The 12,425-nt window shown below is 52.7% G+C and overlaps 1 protein-coding gene and 1 long non-coding RNA gene across 2 annotated transcripts in view; one reads left to right on the forward strand and one right to left on the reverse strand.

The window, feature by feature from the left end:
* Positions 1-4,682, forward strand: part of PKDCC (protein kinase domain containing, cytoplasmic) — a 10,150-nt gene extending 5,468 nt beyond the window's left edge. The window contains exons 3-7 of the mRNA XM_040623144.1: positions 423-694; positions 1,340-1,419; positions 1,655-1,762; positions 3,358-3,531; positions 3,757-4,682. Coding sequence (XP_040479078.1) covers positions 423-694; positions 1,340-1,419; positions 1,655-1,762; positions 3,358-3,531; positions 3,757-3,842 — 720 coding nt within the window. The 3' untranslated portion in view covers positions 3,843-4,682. The remainder of the gene's footprint in view (positions 1-422; positions 695-1,339; positions 1,420-1,654; positions 1,763-3,357; positions 3,532-3,756) is intronic.
* Positions 4,683-6,362: 1,680 nt separating this feature from the next.
* LOC103671546 lies at positions 6,363-9,086 on the reverse strand. Its single transcript, XR_570947.2, has 2 exons — positions 8,949-9,086; positions 6,363-6,546 (listed from the first exon to the last, which is right to left on the reverse strand). It is a non-coding gene; the product is annotated as an uncharacterized LOC103671546 (long non-coding RNA).
* Between the last annotated feature and the right edge of the window lie 3,339 nt (positions 9,087-12,425).

The following is a 12,425-nucleotide window of genomic DNA, read 5'->3' on the forward strand; positions in this document are numbered from 1 at the left end:
ACACACACACACACACACACACACACACACACACACACACTCAAAGCCTGGCTGCAAGAGGGCCAGTGTCCAAGGACTAGAAGAGACCTTCAGGTCATCTTGGCCCTCCCTCTATCTCCGTGCACTGGACTAAAACCACACTCGAGGTGCAGCTTCAGGGAGGAGACCTGGTGTCCCCAGACTTCCTTCCGTGTTGCCTATTTCCCACCGACTCCTGTTACTTTCAGGGTCAGGCCAGCCCAGGGTTCATAGAAAATCCCTGGCTTGCTCTGTCAGGCCGCTGGCCCTCAGCCCTTAATAAGCACTGGGGCCTTTAAGAGAAAAGCCAGCCCCCTCCCCCGCCCCAAAGGGGTGAGCCCTGGAGCCCCCCAGGCCCCCTCCCAGGAGAGAAGCCTGTGAGCAGCCTTGTGTCCACCCCTCAGATCTGCCTGAGCCTGGGCCGGCTCCTTCACCACCTGGCCCACTCCCCACTGGGCTCGGTCACTCTGCTGGACTTCCGCCCCCGACAGTTTGTGCTGGTGGATGGGGAGCTGAAGGTGACAGATCTGGACGACGCTCGCGTGGAGGAGACGCCGTGTGCCAGCAGCGCAGACTGCATCCTGGAGTTTCCAGCCAGGAACTTCACCTTGCCCTGCTCGGCCCAGGGCTGGTGTGAGGGCATGAATGAGAAGCGCAACCTCTACAATGCCTACAGGTGGCCTCCACCCCCCACTCAGGAAGGCCAGGGAGGGGGAGTGGGCCCGGGAGGGCATGGCGAGGGGGGAGCCAACATGGGGTCCAGGAGGCCGGCCGGGGTGGGGAGACTCTGCCTTGACCAATGGAATAGCAGGGGTGGGGAAAGTCTTCCACCCACGCAAGAAGGGAACATTCAGGCTCCTGACGATGAGGCTAAAAATAGTCAGCTCCAAGGAGAATCTGGGGTGGAGGGTGGCAGCTGGAGGCTTCTTAAAATAGTGTCAGATTCAGAGCCTAGGGCTGGTGGGACTGGCACTACCCCTTCCTCCCCTGGCCCTTCACCTCTGGAAGCTCCTCACTGGGCCCCAGCTATGGGGCTGTTCTGACAGTGATCAGCTCAGGGGATACGGTGCCACTGGGTGGTGGGGAAGTCCTGGGGGTGGATGGGGAAACAGACCTCAGATTGCCGTGTGGTGTAAAGTTAAGGTGCGGCCATAGCATGTGCCCTGATCCCTACCCTGAGTACACTCTGGGGTTATGCCTAGGTGGTAGGCCTGAGGGCTCAGGCTCCCTGGCCAGATTAGGGTTCTGTCCCAAGTTGGGGCAGAGGAAGGAGGTGTCCCCATGGCCGGACCACTGAGCCCCTGGTTTCTCTCTGCCCCAGGTTCTTCTTCACATACCTCCTGCCCCACAGCGCCCCACCCCCACTACGGCCTCTGCTGGACAGCATTGTCAACGCCACGGGTGAGCTCTCCAGGCCCTGTCTGCTCCCCAGCACCCTCCCCCAGCAGGCATGGGGACGAGAATGACCCCGGACAGCATCATTTCCCAAAGTGCCATTCTGTGGCAAACCCCCTTCCCAGTCCACTGGTCATCTGGGCCCAGGTTCCAGAGGGAGAGAGGGAAAGGCAGCGGGCTGCCGACCTCGGGCAGGAGTAGGAGCCTGGGCTCGGTCTCACAGCCACACTGCGCTTCACAGGAGAGCTCAGCTGGGGAGTGGATGAGACCCTGGCGCAGCTGGAGAGAGTGCTGCACCTGTTCCGGAGCGGGCAGTATCTGCAGAACAGCACGGCAGACAGCAGAGCCGGTGAGTGGCTCCTGCGGGGCTCCAGGGGCTGGGGCGGGGGGCAGGTGGGAGCCTGGGCTCCGTGGCTCATCTTCCTAAGACACACTGGAAGAGACCACTGATGTTTAGCCTTTCTTTGGAGGTCTTCTCTCTGGCTGAGCCAGAAGGACTATAATTCTGCCTTGACCTCAGGGCTGGGGTGGGCTGGGGGGCACCGACACCCCTTCTCTGGATGGCTCCAGACCCCACTGTGTATTGACTGTAAGACTTTGAGCAGCTTCCCTCCACCCCGAGCCTCCCTTTTCTCTCCTGTGAATTGGGTTTAATATTTCCTGCCTCACAAAATGCTTATGGGGACTCAATGCCAGGCGAAGTGTGTGCGGGCAGTTAATTGGTTCCTGTTAGCACAGCTGGAACACAGTATCTGTGTTGGCTTCTCTTTCCTTCCTCTGCCCTTCTGGGGCTAGGAGGGAGGCTAGAGGTGGCCACGGCTCCACACCCAGACCAGTCAAGACGCCCAAGGGCAGGGGGAGAATTCCAACCACTGCTGTCTCCCTCTGTGGAGGCCCTGGGGTTTATCATGGTTGGCAGGGGGGCCAGGAGTGGGCAGCCTCTGTATTCAAGGAGCTCTGGCCAGTCTTAGGGGTGGGGGAGCCCTCGTTAGCCCTGTAAATAAAATTTAACGAGGTGAACAATGGCTGGCTCTGTCCCTGAGGACGCCGTTTATGGGGCCGTAAATCACAGCCAGTCCTGGACTTTGGTCTAGTCCCTGGTAGAAGAAGGAGGCAGGAGGGCGGGGTGGCCGGAGGCCCAGGGCTTCTGCATTATCAGGCCGGAGCTGGCGCTCCCCGGGCAGCAGGGAGGACTCAGGTGAACAGCAGCCGAGCAGCTTCCTGACTGACAACCAGCCGCGCCTCTGGGGGCCCTTTCTGTGTAATGGGGAGATTTTTCCTCCAGCCTCCTCCCCCAAACACCCAAGCTGTGGATTCCCCAAATGGTCATTTTTGTGTTTCACATTCATTTGTGTCCCTCTTAACTTCAGAAATCCCCAGCTGCCCCCTCCCTGAGGAGCTTGCCTCTTCTCTCTCCCCAAGGCCAGAAGGAAGGGGGACCCAGGGGTGCTCTAAACTCTCGCTGCTCAAAGTGTGGTCCTCAGGCCAGCAGCACCAGGAGCTGGTTAGAAATGCCCACCCCCACCCCCACGCCCCACGCTGGACCCCCTAAGTTGGGATCTGCATCTTAGCAAGAGTCCCTGGAGATTCACAGGCACGCTGAAGTTTGAGAAGCCCGGCTTCCAGTGTCGCAAATGTCCCGCCTCAGGCTCTGCGTGTGTGTTTAGCCTACGATGCGCCCGCCGTCAGGTGCTCCCCGAACCCACTGTTCACCCTTATATTTGGGAGCTGTGGGTCTCCCCAAAACCGAATCTGAGCTTTGCCTTTCCTGGGTGGTCAGCCCAGTTCCACAGTGGTAGCTCCCTCCATTTCCATTGAAGGGTGGCTGGGCTCGCTTTCAGCTTTCAGTTAGGAAAGGAGTCTTAGCCCTTTCCAGGAAGCGGCCCTGGCCCCCAGGCCTAGAAACACAGAATTGTCATTCGAGCTCCATCCCCAAACCCACAGAGTACCAGCGCCTCCCAGACAGCACCATCCCCCAGGAAGACTATCGCTGCTGGCCCTCGTACCACCACGGGAGCTGCCTCCTCTCGGTGTTCAACCTGGCAGAGGCCGTGAACGTCTGCGAGAGCCATGCCCAGTGCCAGGCCTTTGTGGTCACCAACCAGACCACCTGGACAGGTGAGCCTATGGGAAGGGAAAGGACGTCCTGAGGGAGGTGACTGGCATTCCCTGGAAGAGACTGACAGGTAGTCGTCCCCCGTCAGAAGCTAGCTTTGGTGAGAAGACGAGAAGGCCGAGATGATGAGAGACAAGTCTACGTGTCCTCTAGGCAGTCCCATCGGGGAGAGGGGCCCGGCCTCCAGGGAGAGAAACCGTCCTGTTACCTCTCACCTCTGCCTCCAGGTCGGCAGCTGGTATTTTTCAAGACAGGATGGAACCACGTGGTCCCTGATCCCAACAAGACGACATATGTGAGGGCCTCGGGCTGACCTCTCTGAGGGCTCAGCTGACAGTGGACCAGCCCTGCCCGCTGGGCTCGCCTGTGGAGGGAGGGCGTGACTTGCACTAGCAACACTGCATGTCACCTGCAAAGCCCTGCAGACGAGGCTGACATCCCAGACAGTGAGGTGACCAGGACAACGTGCAATAATGCCAAATGTTAAAATGTGAGTTTACCGGTCTAGGTATGGGACTGCTGGCCCCGGGGCCAGGAATCACGGGGGGTGGGAAGGGCTGACGGCCTCCCCAGCCCTCTGGGCGGCCAGCGAGGCTCAGGCTGGTATCCCCACTGGGGGCTCTGCCCCTCGCTGGGACAATTCTGTGGGCAGCCCCATCACTGTGTTCGTAGTGTGAGAATGTCGCCCCAGCCCCTGCCGCTGCTACTGCTGCGTGTCACGGTCTGGTGGAGGCTGCGTGGGGACAATCGGTCACGGAGTAGTGTTCTCTCAACTGAGCTCTGGACAGAAGACTTGATGGGGATGCTCTGGGATTTGGGGGATTCTGTACCTGGGGAGGCCGCCTCCGGCCACCCAACTGGGGGCCCCCACAGGCCAGCGCAGAGGCAGGGACAGAGGAGCACACAAGGTATGAGCCAAGACATGGGGTCAAGGAGCAGGTTGCAGTTTGAGCCAGGACCTGGGGTGGGGGTGGGGCCGGGGCCTTTCTGCCTCATTTGCTTTCAGTGAAAGCCGCAAAGCAGCCAAAACCAGCCTCTTCCCCCTCCTGGAGTTTGTATATCCAGAAGCTTTTGTACTTCTTGTTCATTAAAATGTTTATTTTTGTAAAAAAAAAAAAAAGTCAATCAATTAATAAATGACGTTTCACCGCAAGGACTCTTCCCAAGCCACGAGTGTCTTGGGCTGACTTGTCCTCAGTTAACGTCTTTGGTGTTTGGTTGGGGAAGTGAGGGCAGGAGGTCATGGGGGATGACCTTTGGAGGAGTGAAATCTCCGTGGCAAACACTGAAGTTGGCAAAATGTGTTTTCAGGCCCTCCTCCCACAGCACCCACCTGCCTCCATGACCCTCCACATCCGTGTCCGGAGAAAGATAGGAGGGACTTCTTCCCCTAGGGACGTTCACCCTTTAACACAACACCAGCTTCTTATATACAGAGCTTCGCCCCAAACAACTGGTGTCCCAACGGTGGGATGTCAGCCACATTGGGGGGGAGGGGAGAGCTGTAGTCAGGTCAGCTGTGTCCTGTATGGGGTGGGGCTGGTCATCACCACCACTGCCCACCACAAGCTAATGGGCAATTTGTTTTCCTGAGCCTTTCTCTGAGCATGAAATATATGGAAAGTGGAGAGAAAGGAAGGCCCATAGAAAGACCAGCCCCCTCTACCTGGGCCTTAGGAGGGAGGGTCCAGCAAGAGAAGACCCAAGAATGTGGAAGCCCAGAGGGACAATGAGGACCTAAGGGTTCAAGATCCATCTTGTGGTGGTTGTTAAGTTCTCATGTCCAAGATATCCCTGTGGTTCTAAGGGACTGAGGAGGCAATCTTAGTTCTGGAATCCTAATCATGGATGCTGCTCAGACCCTCAGGGTCGCATCTCACCACCACCACGCCTGGCCCACACGTGCCACCTCTCGCCTTTAGCTACCTGGACTTGGTGATTATGGGGAGGGTGAGAACCACCACAGCAGCCCACACCATGACTCAACGAAGTCAGATTCCAGCCGTGCTCACCCTCCTCGGGCTCCAGCCTTCCACGGAGCACCTCTGCTTTCTTCACCTCCACACGCCTTTCCTCACGTGCTACAACACAGGTAGCCCACCCCATGCTGTCCGGTGTTAGATTTCCACTGCCCTCTGTTATTCTCCAGCTGCCGACCAGCACATGGGGTTCGAGGACAGGAAGACCCCCATCACTACCCTGAGACCGAGGAGGTGTCATGGGACTGGGGCAGGGAAGTCTGCAGGGTCTGTTCAGCCCAGAGGGAAACAAAGACCCTGATTCCAGTCAGCAGACAGGCCCATAGGGCCCAGGAAGTGTGTGGCTCAGCGAGGAAAGAGCAGGCTGAAGATGAACCCAGAACTGCCTTCTAGGATCTTGACGTTTCTAGAAGTGGCCTAAGGAGAGGGGCAGACTCTGGCCTCAGCAAGGTACAATTATCATTCCAATTTTATGGACCTGAAAACTGAAGCCTAGGTGACAGCTGCTAAGGGATTTAGTAAGCATTCAAATCCCACCCTAACTTCCAAGCCTGTCCCAGAGGGGAGAATTGCAGCAAGAGCAATCTAAGTGAGACTTAGGGAGCGCTTGCTTACTTGGAGTGGGTGACAAACTAAAACGGAGGTCCGGGGCGCCTGGGTGGCTCAGTCGGTTAAGCATCTGCCTGCAGCTCAGGTCATGATCCTAGTGTCCTGGGATCGAGCCCTGCATCAGGCTCCCTGAGCCTGCTTCTCCCTCTCCCTCTGCTTGCCGCTCCCCCTGCTTGTGCTCTCTTTCTCTCTCTGTCAAATAAATAAATAAAATATTAATTAATTAATTAAAAGGGAGCTCCAGAGCACATTAAACTTTTTTAGAAAGACTCAGGAACAGGCAGTTGAGGGGATGGTCGATTGCTTCTTCTTCAGCGAGTGAGCCTTGCCTCAGCACCTCGATGTCTGGGGGCAAAAGTGGCCAGTCTCAGTCTTGCAGAGTAGCGAGAAGGGCATTCACAACTGGGAATGGAGAGGTGACAGAGTGCCCTGAAAGGAAGGGGACAGTGAGTAAAAAGCCAGAGGCAAAATCATCCCTCCCCCCCCAGATGGCCATTTACCATGTAGCCACCTGTCTCCCTGGAAAATGTTCAGTTCCTGGGTACATCTCGTCCCCTTCCTGCGGAAGCCAGAACCACACCCCCTTTCCCTAAAGTCTATGTTCTTTCTGCTCTGCTGCGCAGCCAGTGATACCCGGGGCCTCGTGCATGGGAGAAAGACGTTCACCCCACTGAAGCTTCAGGTGACAGTCCCAGAGGAGGGAAGCCAGAGGTGGGTCCTTTCCAGGGCTGGGGAAGTAGGAAGCAGCATGGGAGGGGTCACATTGCCACTGGTCCCCCCAAGAGGCTTTGGTGGAATTTTGGCCAGTCCTGCGTTTTGCTCTCTGTGTCATCTGGGCTGTGACAACTCCCCAAGCCTCCATCTCCTCACCTGCAAATTTCAGATAAATAATATCTGCTTCACAGGAGTGTTACAGGGACCGAATGAAATTATGTAAGTAAAAGTCTTGGCCAGTGTCAGCATACAGTTTAGGAAATACTGATTCATCTGTCGTTGCTATGAGTGAGCTGAGCCTCCAAGTTCACCTGTGACCTGGTCTGGAAGACCAGGCCCCACCTCCAGCACCCCCGACAGGGAGCTCTCCGGGTCAATGCCCTGGGAGTTGAGTGTGTGGCAGACAGGAGGAAGAGGATTAACATGAAAGCAGAAAATGGGATTAGGAGGCCTCAGGATAATGTGCCCACCCGCCCGCCATCCATGACAACGGCTTCTTGCTTTCACTCTCTGGCTTCTGGAGCCCAAAGCATGTAAAGCTTGGTTGCCCCCTGCTCCCAGGGGCAGAGCCAGCAAAAGACTTGGTAGACCCGGAACACGAGACTACTCAGTCAGCTAGGAAGAGGGCCAGGCTGCCTTTATGTGCACTTTCTCATTTAATCCCCATGGCAGCTCTGAAACGGGGAATGGTCTAGAAGGTGAAGAGCCAGGATGTTAGCCTCTGAGATCCTGTGTTCCTTCCCCTGTCCCCACTGTCACACGTGGGAGCACAGAGTCCCCCGGAACCCAGATCAGGGATGTCTCAGACCTGCACTTCCCTTGGGAAGGATTCCTAGACCCACACCTGCCTTTGATAGAAAGCCCAAAAGGCAATTTAAGGAGTCCAGATCTGCCTCTCTAGCTCACCCCGTAAGGGTGAGGATGTCCCCACAGAGTCGACCTTTTTTAAGGACACACGCCTTCGATGTCTATCCTGCAGGACTTTTATGTCCCCTGGTAACTTTCTTGTGAATCCAGGCCAACACTACACCATCAGGTGTAAGCCCCAACTATGGGAATGATTTCTTAAAATTTCTTAAAATTACCTCTCAACTTCTAGAGGATCCCCAATGCCCATGTCCAGGGAGTTCATTCTCTCACCCCACTCCATAAATCAGAACAAGGCCCATCTCAGCCTCCTTTTTGAGGACTGTAATCCCTTGTCCTCCTACCCCATCCTATATGGTCCTTCACCCTCCATCACTCACCTACCCTCTGCTGGCCTCCTACTGGCTCCAGGGTGTTCTCCTGGGGTATAGTGATAAGACCTCCCCCGTCTATCATTCAGGGTCCCAATAGGAATAGGAGAGCACACTGAACATAAGACAGATTTATAAATGTGTAGGTACAGGGGAACCCCAAGGGATAGAGCTGTAACTTGGGGCCAGTAGCAGTAGAACTATTACCAACCCCTCCCAAGGGAAGGAAGTATACTCTGTTACCAGAACCCAGAGAACCTGGAAGGAGTCAAGTGACCAAAGGACACAGCCAGGCAGGGGACCTCACAAGGAGGCAGCCAGATGAATAGGTACGTTCGTGTTACTCTCCTCTCTGCCCCTCCACCCCATCTCCTGTGGAGCTCTCCACTGGTCAAACCCACCTGAAGCCAGAGGGACCTTGACGTGAGGTCTGTAATTGTCAGGGAGTCCTGTACAACAGGAATTCTCATGAGGGCTGTGACAAATCCCGGCTCTTGGGACGTGAAAAAAATCTTAGATATCCCAGTGGCTGGTGGCCCTCCAAAGGTCCATAGCATATGAAAAGATACACAGTATATGGATGCGATTAAAATTTCATGGGGGTGGTACAATTAGCATAAAAGTATCCACAAGAGTACTTGCCACGGGAGGGGGCAGTAATGAAAAATAGGTTAACCAGCACTGGATTATAGAGACCCAAAGCTCTTTCTTGCGCTGTCACTGAGAGCTTCAAATCTGTCACCCTCAAAAGTACAATTTATACTCTTCTCTAAACTGATGTATATATCAATATACATCTATATGTATTCTCTGTGCAATGTATAATAAAAACAAAGTGCAATTTGAATTATTTTTCTCCTAATGCTTTCCTCCACCTACCCTTGCCATCAGACCGCTCACAAGTCGCCAGCGTCTCCCTCCAGCTTCCGGCTTTCTGTCGTCATTTCTCCACAGGGAAGAGCTCCGCGTCATTGGCGATCCAGGCAATTTCAACGTACAGCTCCCTCCTCTCTCGAGGGCTCAAGCCACAAAATATTTAAGTGCTAATCATTGCAATGAATACTGAATTATCAGACATGCCCCTGCCTTTCAGGCCCTCACAATGTCACTAGAGATGTCACAAAAACGTCACTAGGTCTGTCACAACCTCTACGAGGTAATAGATGAGCTGTGACGATAGGGCAAGGAAGCTGATTTGCACAGGTGCGTTGGGAAGGCAGAACACCTGACGGTCCCATCTCAAATCGCTAAGGGCCAGTTAACCTGGTTAACCGGGACCCTCAGGAGCATCAATTCCCGAACCAGAAGTCCTACCGTTAACAGTTTTCCATCCAGAGAAAGGCTTATCTATTCTTACTCCATATTTCTTATCTCTAAGCCAGTTCGCTATGGCCACCAGACATTCCCCCCATTCCCATGGTGACTCAACAGGCTTTGGTGTGGAGTCTGTCAGAAGCTTCTTAAAAGTGTAAATAGAGTGTGTCTACTCTTTTGCCCTTATCCGTACACTTATTTGGCCCTTCAAAGAGCTCTAGTAGATTAGGGAGGCACGATTTCCCCTCACCAAAGACAGGCTGCCTTTCCACAGGAGGCGGGGTTTGCTCAAGTGCCCCATAATCCTGCTCTGAGAGGTGCTGCGGACTGGCTTGGCGTGGAAACAAAACTTGTGGGCCATTTCCCAGAAGCCCCTCTGGCACCCTTAGGTTCTTGAGCACAGAGGTCAGTCATCAGAAAAGGCTCTCCTTTCGTCCTGTCCTTCCATGAGGTCGATCTTCTTACTTATCTGGGGAAAGACGTGTAGGCAAAATGAAAATAAAATAGAGTGTGCTTGCTTCCCGTGACTCGGAGATTTGAGGCACTCGTAGGCATCTGAACTCATACAGAAGATAGTGGTAAGGTTATCTGTATCGCATTTCATTTTATGACATATCACCTTGTGTACACCCCTCTTTAGGTTGTTTATAGGATATAGAATACCTTTAAATGCTCTGGTCCTGTTTAGCAATTTTTTTTCTCCCAACAATAAAAAATTTTAAAGGCAGCCATTGTTCTAAGAAATGACTATTGTACTTAAGGCACAAAGATGCTTTAATGGGGAAAGACAGTTTGTCTTGTATCTTGGCCTCCTGTATCTTTTTGAACCAGGCTTTGATGCTCTGTGGAGCTTTCTGACTCCATCGTCGAGCTATGCAGCATTTTGCAGTTATTAAGAGCAAATGAGTTTCTTCTTTAAACACAGACCTCCGCTTAGCACATTTAGTACTATTTGACTTGGGTCTCAAGATAGCGCTGTTCCCGGAATGGACTTCACATGCTGAAATTTTTTTTTTAATTACCCACAATCCTATCATAGATGCTGAAATGAGGTATTTTTTCCCTACAGCCTCTCCAGCGATTTGCTGAGATGAAGAGACTTATACAGGGTACTTGTGGGTTAGGAATTTCCAGGTTAACTCTTTAATATGCAAGTTGCTATATGTATAACCCATTCATGCTACTTCTGCAACTATATTCTGAACAAATACTTCAAAATACAAAAAGATCCAAATGCATGTGGATGTTCCTTGAAACATTATTTAGAATAACGAACAATGCGGATTAGAAAGCGATGGGATAAAATATGTAAATTACCGTTTTCAATGAAAAAAGCAGGAGGCACATCCCCCCTCCCCCCGCACCCCCGTATGCAACTATGTACAAACGCGTGTGAAACAAAGACTGGAAGGAACGCACACGACAAAAAATTTTGCAAGGATGACAAAGCAATCAGCATTTTTTTTTAATTTCCAATTTTTCTTGCATGCTGTGATGTTTGCTTAATAAAAAAATGATTTTAATTAGATAATTGTTTCAAGGGACTAAAGGAATAGCTCAATCTTTTCACCTAATGTAGGACCAAAGATCTCTCTCCCATTTTGTTATATAACCTGCATTTAAATTGGACTTTTGGAAAGTCAGGCCCACTAACTCGCTGATCCATAAAACGTCCTTGATGGCTTAATACTAGAGTTGAAATCACAAATGACTGTAGAAGCCAGCAGGGAGGGAAGGGAGTTGTGCTGCCTAATGTCATCTGGAGAGCTTAGGCCTGAGGGCATAGGTATTTCAAGGGAATATGAGGGGTTTTTTTTCTTTTTTTGGTTTTTTTGGTTTGGGGTGTGCGTGTGTGTGAGTGATTCTCCTGATTTCCGTGTTTTGGCCTCTAATTCAAATTTAACAATGAAGACATTTATGGGCCAACTAGTACATGTCTACAAGCTGGACTCAGCCAGCTGGCAGCCAGTTTGTGACCTCTAGCATAAAAGCCATTTCTGAAGTTACAGCCAACTGCCTGATCTCCGAGCACTCAGGCACCCCAACCCTCGCCGTGTTCTCCCGACCACTCTTCTTCATTTGTTTTAATTTCCAATTTTTTCTTGCCCAGTGAGCCCTACACCACTTCTGGCTGTTTGATGAGGGTGATGAAGGATAGCAGTCCTCAGACCTAGGAAGCCTTGTGAATCTGTCCCTCGTTGGAAGCCTTTCTCTTGCCAGACGGTGAAAGCTGGTGACATTTGTAATATTAATTTGTTTTCCCATCTGTCACTTACACTTCGTGTGCTGGGAGGAGTGGATTTGACACCATTCAAATATGGCCAGTTTCATCCCTGAGCCCCTTCAGAGCTGTCAGATGCTGCCAGCCGGGCCCGGGCTATTTCCAGCTTGTCGATCAGACTTAAGGAGTATATCCGTGTGTCTTCCAACACCTGTTACCAGCTTCATAGGGTTGACCCCAAGACGTAGCCCCCTCTTCCACTCTATCTCCACTCCCTTTATCTCCCCCATCCCCATCTCTGGTAGCTCCTCTGGCACCACGACTGACTCCTACCTGCTTCCACATCGGCATCAGCTCTTGGTCTCCCATGAAGGGGCCCAAGCAAGCTCCACTTCTGGAAAACGGCCCTTTTCCTACAGTGACCACACTGGTTTGCCACATTATTTGCCCACTCTTCCCAGTTCCTTGGATAGTTGACCCCAAACGTGCAGCAAGGGGCAGCTGACACTTCAGGACTGACCATTTTTCCCAGTGCCTACAATACCATGGACCATCTGGCCCCACAAGGTCAATGGATGTCCTGAAGAGCTGCCCCAGGAGCCACGGCAAACTGCGCCAGCTGGACCTTCTAGGAGCTTGTGCGTTGATCAACTAACTAACCACCCATCAAGAAACAAATGAATTGAGGCTCCGCAAGTAGCCGGCTTTGGCTTTTACATAGTGAACCACCCCTTCCTTCCCTATTCTGGACCTATTACAGTTACGAACGCCTCCTATTAGGTCTTGGTTTATTTTGAGCATGGCAGATGCTGCCAGATGTT

Source organism: Ursus maritimus, unplaced genomic scaffold, assembly GCF_017311325.1.
Source record: "Ursus maritimus isolate PB19 unplaced genomic scaffold, ASM1731132v1 scaffold_6, whole genome shotgun sequence".
Classification (NCBI taxonomy): domain Eukaryota; kingdom Metazoa; phylum Chordata; class Mammalia; order Carnivora; family Ursidae; genus Ursus; species Ursus maritimus.